The 14,805-nt window shown below is 52.0% G+C and overlaps 1 protein-coding gene across 9 annotated transcripts in view; it reads right to left on the bottom strand.

The window, feature by feature from the left end:
• The window catches only part of OXNAD1 (oxidoreductase NAD binding domain containing 1), an 86,311-nt gene that overhangs the window by 30,744 nt on the left and 40,762 nt on the right, over positions 1 to 14,805 (bottom strand). For 5 of the 9 annotated variants that reach the window (XM_008266044.4, XM_070072838.1, XM_051818493.2 and 2 more), the window contains 3 exons: positions 9,899 to 10,141; positions 9,029 to 9,137; positions 7,848 to 8,380 (listed from right to left, as the gene is read on the bottom strand). In XM_008266044.4, the coding sequence (XP_008264266.2) occupies positions 8,226 to 8,380; positions 9,029 to 9,137; positions 9,899 to 10,141 (507 nt within the window). In that variant the 3' untranslated portion in view covers positions 7,848 to 8,225. Of the gene's footprint in view, positions 1 to 7,847; positions 8,381 to 9,028; positions 9,138 to 9,898; positions 10,142 to 14,805 lie in introns of those variants that run through there. The other 4 variants (XR_011388216.1, XR_011388214.1, XR_011388215.1 and 1 more) reach the window with 1 other exon arrangement.

Genomic DNA, 14,805 nt, shown 5'->3' with positions numbered 1-14,805 from the left:
ATCCCCCGTCAACTGTAAAAATTAATCTGCAGTGGATTAAAAAATCTGTAAAAGCATCAGAAGAAAATATATCCATAAAAGTCAAGGGAAAGGGGGCCGACGCTGTGGCCCACTTGGTTAATCCTCCGCCTGCGGCACCGGCATCCCATATGGGTGCCGGGTTCTAGTCCTGGTTGCTCCTCTTCCAGTCCAGCTCTCTGCTGTGGCAAGGGAGTGCAGTGGAGGATGGCCCAAGTGCTTGGGCCCTGCACTCGCATGGGAGACCAGGAGGAAGCACCTGGCTCCCAGCTTCGGATCGGTGCAGCGCCGGCCGTAGCGGCCATTTGGGGGGTGAACCAACAGAAGGAAGACCTTTCTCTCTGTCTCTCTCTGTCTATAATTCTACCTGTCAAATAAATAAATAAAGCCAAGGGAAAAGACAGATGTATCTGATGGCTCACAAATTTAAAACACATACTGAGGTAGAGAATTAAGGACTAGGAAAAGCCTGGGGAAAATATTTTTAAAACATATAACAAAGGATTAGCATTCATCCCATTTTTTTAAAATTTTTATTATTATTATTTTTTTTTTGACAGGCAGAGTGGACAGTGAGAGAGAGAGAGAGAGAAAGGTCTTCCTTTTGCCGTTGGTTCACCCTCCAATGGCTGCCACAGCTGGTGCGCTGCGGTTGGCGCACCGCGCTGATCCAAAGGCAGGAGCCAGGTGCTTCTCCTGGTCTCCCATGGGGTGCAGGGCCCAAGCACTTGGGCCATCCTCCACTGCCTTCCCGGGCCAGAGCAGAGAGCTGGCTGGAAGAGGGGCAACCGGGACAGAATCCGGCGCCCTGACCGGGACTAGAACCCGGTGTGCCGGCGCCGCTAGGTGGAGGATTAGCCTATTGAGCCGCGGCGCTGGCCTCATTCCATTTTTATAAAGAGTAACAAATTTGTAAAACATCAAAATGAACACACAAAACGAATATGCCATTCTCAAAAACCAAAATGGCTAAAATGGATCAGAATGTTATAAATTAAAATAGGTCATCTTTCATACAACTGATCAGTGGAAAAATTATTTAAGGACTGAAGACATCTAGTGTTGGCTAGAAATGGGCACTTCTGTACCCTATTAGAATATAAAATTCATCAGGCATTTTGTAGGGTAATTTGGCAAGAACTCTTTTTGATCCAGAAATAACGCTTCTAATGATTCTACAGGAATATGTGCACACAAAATTACATGAATAAATCTGTTCACTACCATATTGTTTCAAATAGCCAAAAACAATAGCCTGACATCTGATGAAGATGTTGTTCAGTATATTATGGTGTATATCCACAATCTGGAGTGTGTTAACAGAGTGAGAGAGGGGCCGTGCTGTGGTACAGTATGTTAACAGAGTGAGAGAGGGGCCGTGCTGTGGTACAGTGTGTTAACAGAGTGAGAGAGGGGCCGTGCTGTGGTACAGTGTGTTGAGCTGCCAGCTGCAACACCAGCGTCCCATACAGGAGGACCTGCTCTGCTTCTGACCCAGCTCCCTGCTAACGTGCCAGGGAAAGCAGTGGAGGATGCCCAGCACTTGGGCCCTTGCACCCACATGGCACACCGGGATAGAGTTCTGGGCTCCCGGCTTCAGCACGGCCCAGCCTGGGCTGTTGTAGCCATTTGGAAGATCTCTCTCTGCCTCTCCCTCTGTCACTTTCCTTTCAAATAAATAAATAAATCTCAAGAAAAAAAATTTTTAAACGGTAGCAATACTCAAGCACACGTAGCTGTATATAAGGTTGATACTGCATGAAATGTCTCCAAAGTTCCGTAGCGAGCTCTTTACACAAGCGCTGCTGTGCACAGGGGGATGGGATGGGGAAGAAAGGGACTTCAATACTTTCGTATTCACTCCTTTGGCATTATTTTTCTTAGTCATATTTGTGATGTACAGCAATTTATATTAAAAAAAATAGGCAAGCTGCCACCTGTGATGCCAGCATCCCATATGAGTGCTGGATAGTATCCCAGCTGCTCCACTTCTGATCCAGTCCCCCCCCCCCCCCCCCAGCTAATGGCCTGGGAATAGCAGAAGGTGGCCCAAGTGTTTGGGCCTCTGCCACCCATGTGGGGTGCCTGGATTAAGTTTCTGGCTTCAGCCTGGCCCAGCACTGGCTGTTGCGGCCATCTAGGGATTGAACCAGTAAACGGAAGATATCTCTCCCCCCGACCCTCCACCCCCCCCCCCCAAAAAAAAAGAAAGACAAAATCTTACTCTGTTCAGAAAGAGTAAAACAGGACATGGGGATGAGATGCAAGGCACGAGGTCAGGCTGCCAGGCTCCCTCAGGGTGCCTCCACGAGCAACTGCGGCATGATGGGATAAGCCGCTTCTTGGGATGCTCACACCCCCAGGTGCAGTGCCTGGTTCCAGTCCTGGCTACTCTGAGCTGCCAATCCACAACCCAGCTTACTGCTGATGCACCTGGGAGACAGCAGATAATGGGTTCCTGTCACTCGTGTCACAGGCCAAGATGGAGTTCCTGGCTCCTGGTTTCGGCCTGGTTCAACCCTGACTATTGCAGTCATTTGGGGAGTGAACCAGTGGGTGGACAAATCTGTCTCTCCCTCCCTCCATCACTCTGCCTTTCAAATAAATAAGGGAATCTTAAAAAGATAAGTCACTGAGCACTACAAAAATTTGGATTCTTGAGCATAAAACACGGTAAAATGCATGCCTTAATCTCTGGCAGTTATCTGTACGTCCTCACCACACTGATGGTGACTGTGCACATTAGGAATGAGTAATATGAAAGACGGGATATCTATTTTCTCTAGGATGAAAATAATATAAACTTCTTTGGGTTTTATTTAAAATATAATGAAGGAATGGTCTCACGTTAAATTATCAGCATATGATCATCTGCAATACCCAGGAATAAAGGAAATTGCTGTTTTCCATTCAGAAAGAAAAAAGCTGTCTCAGCAAGAGACACAAGCCCTTGGGCTGACAGTGCATGCACGCATGATTTGTACTGGCAACCTGCATGCACCCAGTAGTAGCAGTCCTGGGTGTTCCCAGGGCGTGGGTATAACCTCAGTGGTCTCCCACCCCTACCGAGGGGACCAGTGACTCCCCAGTCACTGTGCCCCCACCCACAGGACCTCACACACCAGTGACCCCCAGTCACCGTGCCCCACCCACAGGACCTCACACCAGTGACTCCCCAGTCACCGTGTCCCACCCACAGGACCTCACACACCAGTGACCCCCAGTCACTATGCCCCACCCACAGGACCTCACACCAGTGACTCCCCAATCACCGTGCTCCACCCACAGGACCTCACACCAGTGACCCCCAGTCACTGTGCTCCCACCATAAAACTCCATCTTGTCACTGACTCACCTGGTCACCCATCCTCCCACCTGCTGGACACTGCTTATCACGGACTGACCCACAGGTCCCCCGTCTCTGCACGGACTCACCCATCCTGCCACTCGCCGGATACGGTTCCGTCAGGGACTCCCTCGTCATTCTTCTCTACCGCTGCTTTTCAACCAGGGATGGTTGCAACGGCACAGTCTGCCCCAGAGCGTTTCTACACTCAGTCGTGGCGAAGAGTGCACAGTCACAGATACTCCTGTCTGGGTTATAACTGTTATCATTCTTTAGCCTTAGAAAAAACATAGTTTCCCAAAGTATTTAGCCTGCTCCCCAAGACAGTCTCTGGATTTTACTTTCCTGTTCTCAGTGCCCGCGCAGGGCAACACGCTAAGTGACAGGGCGCCGTCCGTCAGCAGCCGCTGGCCAAGTCCTCAGCTCCCGCGTGGACGCGCACTGCATGACGCTGTCAGGCTTTCGGTACAATCAAGCTGCTCGCTCGCTCATCTGGTACAACAACTAACTCCTGCTTGCTTAACAGTGCAGCGCCGCTCGAACTGTCCTGCCAGTTTCTTCGTGTTGATGAGTACCACGGTGACGGGCACAGCTGGAGAAGCTGGCGCAGGCTAGACGGAAGCCGTGTACTGTCTTTGCGACTCTTCTCTAAATATCAAATGATTTCAAAATAAAACGTTTAAAAATCAGCCAGTAAAATGGCATTTTGATGGCTGCACTTCCCTTTCCAGCTAAATGCACTGCTCTCCTTCCCTCTGTAGTAACTCTTTGAAACTACTGTGTATACTCACTTGTTACCATCTCTTTTCTCCCTATTGTTCCTAGACTCACTCTCATGTTTTCTTTTATAAAAGAATTTTTTATTTATTTGAAAGAGTTAGAGAGAAGGAGACAGAGAGAGATTCTATCTGCTGCTTCACTCCCCAGAAGGCTGTAACGGCCAGCGCTGGGCCAGGCCCAATGGAAGCCAGGAACTAAATCCAGGTCTCCTACGTGCATGCAGGGGCTGAAGGACTTGGGCCGTCCTCTGCCACTTTTCCCAGGCCAATAGCAGGGAGCTGGGTCAGAACTGGAGCGGCTGGGACACAAACCTGCGCCCATCTGGGGTGCCTGCATTGCAGAAGGCAGCTTTCCCTGCTGTCCGCGATGCTGGCCCTTCAGTCCTGTCTTCATTCCCGCCCATCTCCTCAGGGTCACCCGTGGCCTTCCATGTGCAACTCCATGGCCTCAGCAGACACAGCTCTCTTGACCTGTCTGCAGCACGTCCCTGTTAACCAGCCCATCCTTGAATGCTCTCCTTGTGTGGCTTCCTGACACCACACTCTGCTTTTCCTCTTCCCTGTGTATCGGAGCACTTCTGGCCCTTCTGAGAAGCCCCCAAACCTCGTCAACCCCGTGTCTTGGTGTGGGCCAGGCACAGAGCAAGACAGGCTGGACCTCAGAACATCGAGTGCCATGGGGAAAAACCAGCCAATGACCAAAAAGCCACGCGCCCACGGCGGTACTTGAGAAAGAGCTCGCAGGTCACGTCTGCAGGTCGCCACGCAGCCATTCAGAGAACGCTCATTGATAAGTAAAGGAAAGACGCCAGCGCTGGCCCTGCCTTTCTGCAGACTCATCGCAGGGTAACCACAGCTAACGCGGGAGAGTTCCTTAAAAATGAATCACGGCTAGTAAGTGCAGGAAGAACGCTGAAGCGGGCAATTAATCCCTAATGAAATAACAGATAAAGGTAGCGATGGCTCAGATAATTAGATGATAAGATGGTGGAGAGCTTTCTGTTAGAAGGCCCAGGCTGACAGGAGCTGATGCGCCCATCCACCTCGACAGCGTTCAAAGTGGGCCTGACACTGTGTGTTTCCTGTGAGGCAACAGGAAGGCCACATCGCTCCGTAATGGACTCTCGTGAAAAAATAAAGCTTGCGTCTGCATCTAAATACAGTCTGTATCTCATTACCAGTTTCCGTGAAGCACAGAAGATGGGAGATCACATTACGTGACACCCCAAGGATACAGGAAGCCAGATTCAAATGTGGGAAAGGCTAGCTAGAGGACAGACACGCCGGTATTCAACTAACGTGTCTTGAGTGCGTGTCCACACGTGTCTGCTGGGGGGGAGGTGCCACTGACTAGAAGAAACTGACAAGACTTAGCAACCTGCTGCCACGTGGGGACCTTGGAGGCCGCGAGGGACACAACCCAGAAGGGCCTTGGATGAGACACCAAGGAATCACTGCTACCCGTGTTGAGAACCACAGCGAAACTGTGGCCTGCTGCGGTGGTGTCTGTTAGACACACCCTGGCGTGACGAGACAATGCCACCCAACACAAGGAAGTTGAGGGCAGGCGAAAACAAATTAGTGACCGTCACTGAGGGTGGGTGATGACTGTGTGGCAGTTCAAACACGAGTCTCTGTGGGCACTGCGGCCTAGAGCCTGGGTCCCAGGGCACGGCCCCCGCTTAGGGCTCCACAGCCGCCTTCAGTCGCCCTGTTGGAGATGAGGCGCCCATGCCTTACAGGGGATACCTTTCATGGGAAACTATCTGGGGGTGGCCAGGCAGCTGCTCCATCTTCTGGTGAGCACTGGTGCTCCCACCAACACATGAAATTTGAAAAGGACTCACCTATCAGATCAACCTACTCCCCGGAGTAAACCGGGAAAGGGTTTCGCGTCACAAGAAGAAATATTCCCACACATTCATCGGGTCAGAAGGACCCTTCACACGTCCTCTGGGCCAGCTCACTAGCTTCTAGCTTGGCAGGAAATACTGATGGTGTATCTGGTACGTACCAGCCCAGTGCTACATAAAGGCAAGCTATCCAGGCTCCTGAACCCCTTCCTGAATAGGAGGAGGAGTAGCAAACACTTACTGACGACACACTCGCCCTGTGCTCTGCTAAGCACCTGACATGTGAGCCACCTAACCCACACACAGCCCGGGAGGCCGGCAGCAGCACTGTTCCCTTCTACGTGCACCTGTTAGGGCATAATTTTACATAGGGCAGCAAGCAGCAAGGGACTCACTCAAGGTCACCTACACAGTAAGCAACAGAGCGGAGACCTGAACCCAGGCAGTCTAACTCGAGGGCTCGCTCTCGTCTACACAGCACGTCAGCCAAATACTACAAATTCCCAACCACCCTGAAATTAGCTTCACCTGAGGCGAGGGGAGCAGGGAATTCTGGGCCAGCAGAACAGGAGTGCCAGAGCTGAACAAAGCAACACTCCGGGCAAAGGGCACGGCCTGGGCCATCTCAGCAGCCCAGATGGAGGCAGTGGTCACCTGCAGGGTGGCAGGCAGAGCTGGGGTCTCCAGGACAGGTGGTCCCCCTGACGACAGCAGACACACAGCGCAGCACCTCCCTCTCTCCACGGCATGCTGCACTGAATCAGTCCCCTCACCTCGACCCCGGGCTGGGCCCTCCTCCTGTGCCTCCTGAGCGCCCAGCCCCCATCTCGACACAGGAGCCCATCCTCAAGTCGGGGTTCCCCTCACCTAAAACGCTCATGGTCACTTCGGTGAATTAACTTTGGACTGTGCCCCTCCCACCAGGTCGCCAGCCTTTCCCTTCGTCCCACCGTGAACACGGCTGACAAGCTGCTTCCCGCGACTTGGGTCCGGCAGAGGCCAGGTGCTGTCAGCCACCGCACGCCAGGCCCCCGAGTCCTGGGAGCTGCAGCCGCACAGAGGTTCAGAAAGGGCAGCCTGTCTCCTCTCTTCAGCTCCAGACAGACTGCACCGGGGCCTGGGTGCGCAGCCGGCGCCTGTCCTTCCTCACTGTTCCTGTCACCCCCGTGCTCCCCGAGCAGGCAGCTTTGGGCCTGAGCTTGTTAGATAAAAGGGGGCCCGGCCCCGGCCAGCCCAGAACTTTCTTGGATTTTTAAAACCAAACACACACAGATGAGCCCTAGTCAGCTTTCTCGCACTTTCGACACAGCAGCCTCGTGATGAGGTGCCACCCTTCCTGCTGTCCCCTCGGGGCCTGCCTCCCAACCCCGGACTTAGCTGCTTTCTTTCAGTCATTCAACGAGCATGTGGTGAGTAACCGCTGGTGCCAAAGACAAACCTGGCAGAGGAATGAAACGACAAGCAGAGAAGCAGGATCTGGAAACAGCTCCAGAGCCCCTAGTCAGTCTTCAGCACCGTTCCACAGCCGGCCGGCCCCGAAGGCAGATTCCACACGGAACACAACAGCCACCAGTGTCTGTCCCCGGCAGAGGCCCCTCCTGCGGCGTCACGGCAGGCAGCCAAGCACTGGATGGTTTCACTGGGGAAGAAGCTAACAACCGTGCAGGAGGCGGATCTAGGCTATTCTTTAACAAGAAAGCAAAAACGCTGGCTAGTTAACTCCCAAATGAAGTTTTCTAACGACTTCCCATTTCCAAACTCAGCTTTGATGTCCAAATCAATAAGGCTGCAGGACATGGGCAAGCAAGGCATCACATACAAAGATTTTCCAAAGCAAAATTGCTAGAGAAATGTCCTTGACTTGTAAGTTTATTGAACACAGATAGATGATTCAAAGATGGCTACCCTTCCTTCACAGAGCCCCATTTTCCCATGATTCAACCTAAGTGTGTACCTTGCAAAAGAAGGTCTATGCCAATCAATTCACGATCCATCACGAGAGAAACGGTTAGTAATAAGAGACAGTCAGCATGGTGGAAAACCGTCCGATCCACGGAGTCTCCGCAGGAAGCCTGCCGCCGGCTCTCTGTCACTCCCCAGCAGCTCTCATAGTCTGCAGCCGTAACAATCAGCTCAGGGAGAGGGAAATGCAGCCCGCCACACACGACGGAACGGCTCCAGCTATCCCGAGTGCGGCTCACCTCCTTGTCGTGCAGGCCTGGACGCGCCCTACCACCACTTCTCGAAGCGAATGTGTTCTCTGGGAACGTGGCTGTCCTCCAGGTGCCTGGAGAAGAAGTCCGTCATCGAAGGTGGGCCGCAAATGTAGAACAAAGTCTCTCTGGAAATATGGTCTCTTAGCTCCTCCTCCGTTATTCTTCCTTCTACCAAAAAAACACAACACTGAATTAAGCCAGATGCGTTTGTATTCTGAGGTGAGGAGAGATGAAACGCAACTCAGCAACGGTGGCCGTGTGCAGAAACCCAAGCTCCGCGAGTCTGGTCTTGAGCCGCTGGCACCTGGGCCCAGACACGAGCGCGGTGCACCTCCAGGCTTCCTAACCCTGGCGAGCAGAGCGGGAAGCCACTCTGTGGTGCACTCTTCAGAGGGGCCAGCAAACTTACTGGACTTCAGGGGAAGATGCCAAATGGCCTTCTGCAAATAACCCGTGTGTGTAAAAGTCCTTCCAAACCGGGGAAATGATGAGTAATTTAAATGATCATTAGTGGCAAATGGAATTGACCCAGCACAGCTGGAACATACATCCTGTGCACATCCTCTAGTGATGCTGCAAAGGCCACTGGAACAATGTGGAAAATGAACTTTTTATATGGGCAGTAGGAAATCAGTATATAGTAAGTAAACCCAACTACAGATCTCATTATTCTTCCAGGATGAGTCATCTCCCAATTCCCCAGGTAGGGCCCTTCCCAGTCAGCAACTCCCGACAACAGAGCATCTACACGCAACCAACTGGCGTGTCCATCCAACGGCTGCCCAGAGATGGTCCAAATACCTCTAGGGGACTCACCCGTGATGTAGGGCTCGAGTTCTGCACCGATTTGCGTAGTCTGTTTTGTAACATGCAAACTGCACGCAATCTTCCCAGGAAATTCATTTACCAAATTGAGGATATTTTTCTGAAATGCCAAACAGATTTGGTCACACTACGATTTTAAAAAATCAAAACAGATGTGCGCGAGCAGGGCCGCCGAAGCTCGGCTCCCATTCTGCACACGTGTGCTGCTCCTGCTCCCTACTCAGAGAGACATTGTTCGCAGCCTCGCAGGCCACCGCAGCCGGGGGACAGAGGGCTATCTGGCTTTCACTGAAGTCTGATTATGATAACAAGCATATTACTAACTCTCCGGGGTTTTTTCTTTCTTTCTCTTAGGCATCGGCAATTAAGCAGCGGTTACACTGACCACAGTTGTGTCTTTTAACTGTTTCTGTTCTTTTGTTCCCTCCTGCAGCTGCAGAGCACTCCCAAGAAAAAGCCTCCTCCTTCAAACATGGTCGGCTCAGCAGATGCAGCTGATGGGGGTTTCATCCTCCCGGCAGGGCCCAAACCCTCGGATCTCGGCTGCTCCTAGGACACCCAGGCCGGCTTCCAGGTCTCTGGTCTCGGGGAGTCTTGGGGGGCCATGCAACTTCCCTTCTCCTAACTCCAGATCCCATCCCCGTGCTGTCCCTTCACTGGGCGCCCCTTCAACGGGAGCAGTTTGATCGTCCTGGCTGAGATGTGTTGGTTAAGCCTCATCCGAACATGGTTAAGCCTTGCCAAACCTTTTGCTTGAACCTCTACAGAGAAAACAACCCAGAGAAGACATTTTCTTGGACAATGAATGCCGCTACCCAAGGTTGCTACAGTCAGCCACAAAACGTAGGCCCCCTCGCTTACCTTGAACAGGAGTTCACTGGTGCTTTTTGCACTGTAGAACAGTTTCACTGTTCCTATCTCATACCCACTTCCTTTGTCTTCACGCTCTCGGTGCAGATCTGCTGCGTGCCGCAGGATGGAAAGCAGGGGGTTAATTCCGACCCCTCCTGCAATCAACACGAGGTTCCTGGAGGCGTCTCTGGGCTGAGGGTCAAAGAAGAACTCTCCACCCACTCTCACCGCCACTTCAGAATCAAGTGTACACTGAGGGAAGAAAGAGAGGACCCTTCAGTCCTCTGTAGCAGTGGTCTTAAATCAAATATCCTCCCTCTGTGAAACTAACGGGGCCTACCTCCGGCCTCTCTCCCAGTTGTTAGGATTGCTCCTACGGCTCGCTCCCGGCTTTCCTGGGGCCCTGTGAACTGACTGCACTTGGCCACTGCACAGGCCATTTGCTGCCCCGCCTCCGGGATCCGTACCACACAGCCACTCTGGCACCGAGGAAAGGAGGCCGGCCTCAGTGCCTGTGCCATTTGTTAACTTCTCAGGTGATGGACTCGGGCAGGGCACTGCTCCGAAGCAGGGTCCTTTACTGAGTGTGCGCTCGGGTTCTGACCACGGCTGAGAAAGGCAGCATGGGCCAGCCGTCTGGACTGGCTGCTGAGGGCTCGTCAGGGCCGAGAGGCGTGAGAAGTGGAGGCTCCCGTCCTACTGCCCCCCTCAGCAGGCCAGCACTGCAGGCCTGCTCAGTGCTGCCCCTTTCTCTCTGGAATAGCAAGAACGGGAGCCAGACCTAAGCCGAAGGCTTCATCCCAGGGGGTGGGTATCACCCAGACATGCCAAGGAAAACATCTATTTGCTGAGGTCACCTGGCCCAGAAACACCATCAGAACTGACACACTGGATCCCGGTGGGGCCACCCTGTTGTGTTGGAGGTGGGGGTTGGAAGCGAGGGAACTGCAAACTTCTGGTGACGTTCTGTTGCTGTCACAATGATATGGGGAACTCAAGTGGCATTTAGGGGGCAGGGGCAGAGTTGTAGCCATCCTACAAAACTAGTGCTGTCCAGGAACTGGCACCTGCTAAGCTGACAGTTCTATCTGTAGTAATTTTGTGAGCTAGTAACTCCGGTGCTTGGAATCAGCCACTGTGGTGGTATGTACGGCCCAGAGAGCAGCAAATGATGCGAACAAGGCATTCTTATTCGGAGCCGGGTTACCAGCACACCATGATTTGTAACGCACAGGACTGTTCTGCGCAGTGACTCCCGAAGGGCCCATGGGGTGTTCACGTCATGGGAGATCGGATCCTAGCGCATCTTATACAGAAACTCAGGCCACCTTGGGCAGAGATCTGCCATTTCCAGAAGGTGGCCACCATACACACCGACTGCACTGTTGCGTCCAGACCTTCACTGGAATGGAAATGACACCCCAGGTGTCAGCCACACAGGTGGGCGAGGCAGCGGCACACGGAGGCTGTGCTGGGGTGATCCAGGTAGCAGACGGCTGACGGCCTCAGGCTGACTTCTAGGTAACAGATGCCCACCCCCGTCTAGCAAACACGGACTCCTTGACCACACATCACTGTCTGGCAGTTCTCTTTTCTGCTAATTACAGTGAAGAGAATTTTGTGTTTTTTTTTCTAAAAACTTTTATGTATTCATTCCATTAATTTTGAATTTCATTTCAGGATAGTTCTAGAAAAGGGGCACTAGATCAGACAGGGTTGGGAATACCTCATTTTGGAGAAAAATGTACTCACTAGGAGTCATTAAGACTGAATTTCTATCACAGGCCTCTTAACTTCTCTGAGCCTCTGTGAGTCCCCTGGAAAATGGTAACAGGCCTGCCCTGCCCGGCCGACAGGGCTGAGCTCGGCACCCAGAGGCACACAGGGGGGAAACCCCCTGCTGGCAGGCTCTCTACAAGTGGGAACAGTGGCCATTACGGCTGTCATGGAGGAGAAAGTACAGCAAGTCCTGCCTCCTTCCCTGTTGCTAAGAAGCAGAATCCAGAACAGACATTTATATCAAGAGCATACATTTGTCCCATTACACATTCCTGGCACAAATCAACTCAGTGATTCCCTTCTAAGAAATAAGAACATATCGTGGGGCTGGTGTTGTGGCATAGTGGGTGGTTAAGGCGCCACCTGAGATGCCTACAAACCATATGGGCACCAGTTAGAGCCCTGGCTGCTCCACTTCTAATCCACTCCCTGCTAATGCACCTGGGAAAGCACTGGGGGATGGCCCAAGTGTGTGGGTCCCTGCATCCACGTGACAAACCCGGAAGAAGCTCCTGGCTTCAGCCTGGCTTAACCTCAGTCATTGCAGCCATTTGAGGAGTGAACCAGTGGATGGAAGCTTGCTCTCTCTCTCTCTGTAACTCCACCTTTCAAGTAAATAAAATACTTAAAAAAAAAAAAAAAGAACATATCATGCTTTTTGAAGACCAAACTCTGGGCAGGCAAGCAGTAAGTGCTTTTGAATAAGAATCTAATTTGGGGCTCTACAACTTAAAGATGAATTAGAGAAAAAGAAAAAAGAAAACTATTTGTATTTACAAAACAGGCCCTTTTTGGTAAAGAACTCTTAAATGAATGGAAATTCTTTCTCTAAGAGGGAAAAAGTCCTAATTATTTTAAACGTATGGGAAATTTTACATGAATGGTGGCAGGTGGGCGTCCATTTTTGAGAAAAGGAATGAGCAGCAAGGGAGCACGGAGTTGGAATCACTGATGTGGAGGAGGGGCCACACTGGCTGCCGGCTCCCCAGGTGCTTTATGACACTCCGTCCTTTCAAGTCTCGAAAGCATGGTCCAGGATCCAAGAGGCTCTGCCGAATTCTTTTGCTTGCCTATAGACCTCTCTTTACCTCTAAGAATCTGAGAGACAAATGGACCGGAAAATCACAGAGAAGTAATTTTCTCCAGTGGCCACCCTTGGCATGCTGAGTAATGACAACAGAGGAAGCTGGGGTTATTGTTCTTAGAAACCAGAGTATTTTCAACCCGAAAGCAGGCACGAAAATGTGCCCCAGGGAAAGCTAATACTCAAGAAGCCGGTCTTCTCTTGGTGGCAAAGCAACCTTCAGTAGATCTATCTTCTCTCTCATCTGCTATCTATCATCTGCTAGCATCTGGAAAGTATCAACAGCCACTTCTGTCTCCTGTTGGTCAATAAAAGCTGCCAGGTTGCAGGAACACAGAGTCGAAGCACAGCGGAGTATAATTCGGAAGTGAGCAAAAGGACATTCCCTTCAGTTACACAGCAATGTATCTAATCTGGGTATAGATTTTCTACTTGTGAACTAAACACCCTTTGCATAGCTACTGGAGCCGAGCACACAATAGCTGTCTGGAGCCCTTTACCCTGCCAGGAGCCCAAGCCAAAGCAGATCCAATAGAGGAAGATGTTTATGGCTCTTGGTTCCATGTCTCCGCAGAGCGGCCTGCTGCCGCCCAGACACTCACGTGCCTCCATTGTCCACTCTAATAGCTTAATAAGGCAGATACTCAGGAGGAAAACAGCCATCTGAACATGGTTCCAAGAAAAACCTGACTTCAGAGGAGCTGCCGCAGCAGCTCCCACTGGGAGAGGCGAGCAGGCACCGCAATTAGGATGTGCGCTCAGGCAGTGCCACTCTGAGGTCTTGCGCAGCCAGAGCGTACACTCCTTCACTGCAGTGCCAATGAGGCATGAACCTCACAGGGAGCCGTGGACAAGGACCAGGCCAGGTCACGCGGGACACTCCAAGGGAGTCCAGGACGCTGGGAGCCGGGATGGCTATGCTGATGCCAACGCTGAGCAAGGCCACAAGGACGCCTTGTTGATCCCAGCCCAGTGGCGCATTCTAGAGACTCAGAGAGCAGCCTAGAGACAGCCACGGGGTGCAAATCCACAGACAGTGTACGAAGGAATGGAGTAGCTAAGGCCACAGCAGAGGAGACTCGGCAGGCTGGAGGGTGAGGATGTGAGGGGACACACTGACAATGGCAAGGCCACGGCAGCCAAACGCACGCAAAGTGCACATGCAGAAGAACACGTTTCTGCCCCTACAGGTTTTTTAAAAATTTGTCTTAAATTCTCTTGGTAAAACGTGTTTCCCTTTTTGGTGCGTAGTTCTATGAATGTTGTCACATACAGGCCGGCGCCGCGGCTCACTAGGCTAATCCTCCGCCTAGCGGCGCCGGCACACCGGGTTCTAGTCCCGGTCGGGGCGCCGGATTCTGTCCCGGTTGCCCCTCTTCCAGGCCAGCTCTCTGCTGTGGCCAGGGAGTGCAGTGGAGGATGGCCCAGGTGCTTGGGCCCTGCACCCCATGGGAGACCAGGAAAAGCACCTGGCTCCTGGCTCCTGGCTCCTGCCATCGGATCAGCGCGGTGCGCCGGCCGCAGCGCGCTGGCCGCGGCGGCCATTGGAGGGTGAACCAACGGCAAAGGAAGACCTTTCTCTCTGTCTCTCTCTCTCACTGTCCACTCTGCCTGTCAAAAAATAAAATAAATAAATAAATAAATAAATAAAATAAAAAAAAATTAATGTTGTCACATACAAAGATTTATGTAACCAGCATCAAGATCAAGACACAGAGCAGTTTCATCACCCCAGGACCCTCCCTTTGCCTTCTCTTCATGCTCAATTCCTTCCCTACCCCACCGGTCAACCAGTGACCAGTGGCCTTCACTACCTTTCTGTCTCCCAGAATGACATACATGGGAGTCTACACTATGGAACCTTCTGTGACTGTGTCTTCTTCTTTTTTAACATTTATTTAAAAGGCAGAGGCAGAGGCAGAGAGACAGAGAGAGAGACATGGGGGTGGGGGGAGATGTTTTCCTTCCACTGGTTCACTCCCCAGATGGCCACAAGGGCTGGAGCTGCACCGATCCGAAGCCAGGAGCCAGGAGCCTCCTCTGGGTCTCCCAC

Source organism: Oryctolagus cuniculus, chromosome 4, assembly GCF_964237555.1.
Source record: "Oryctolagus cuniculus chromosome 4, mOryCun1.1, whole genome shotgun sequence".
NCBI classification, from domain to species: domain Eukaryota; kingdom Metazoa; phylum Chordata; class Mammalia; order Lagomorpha; family Leporidae; genus Oryctolagus; species Oryctolagus cuniculus.
The sequence above is the reverse complement of the archived record's forward strand: the minus strand, read 5'-3'. Positions and strand labels throughout refer to the sequence as shown.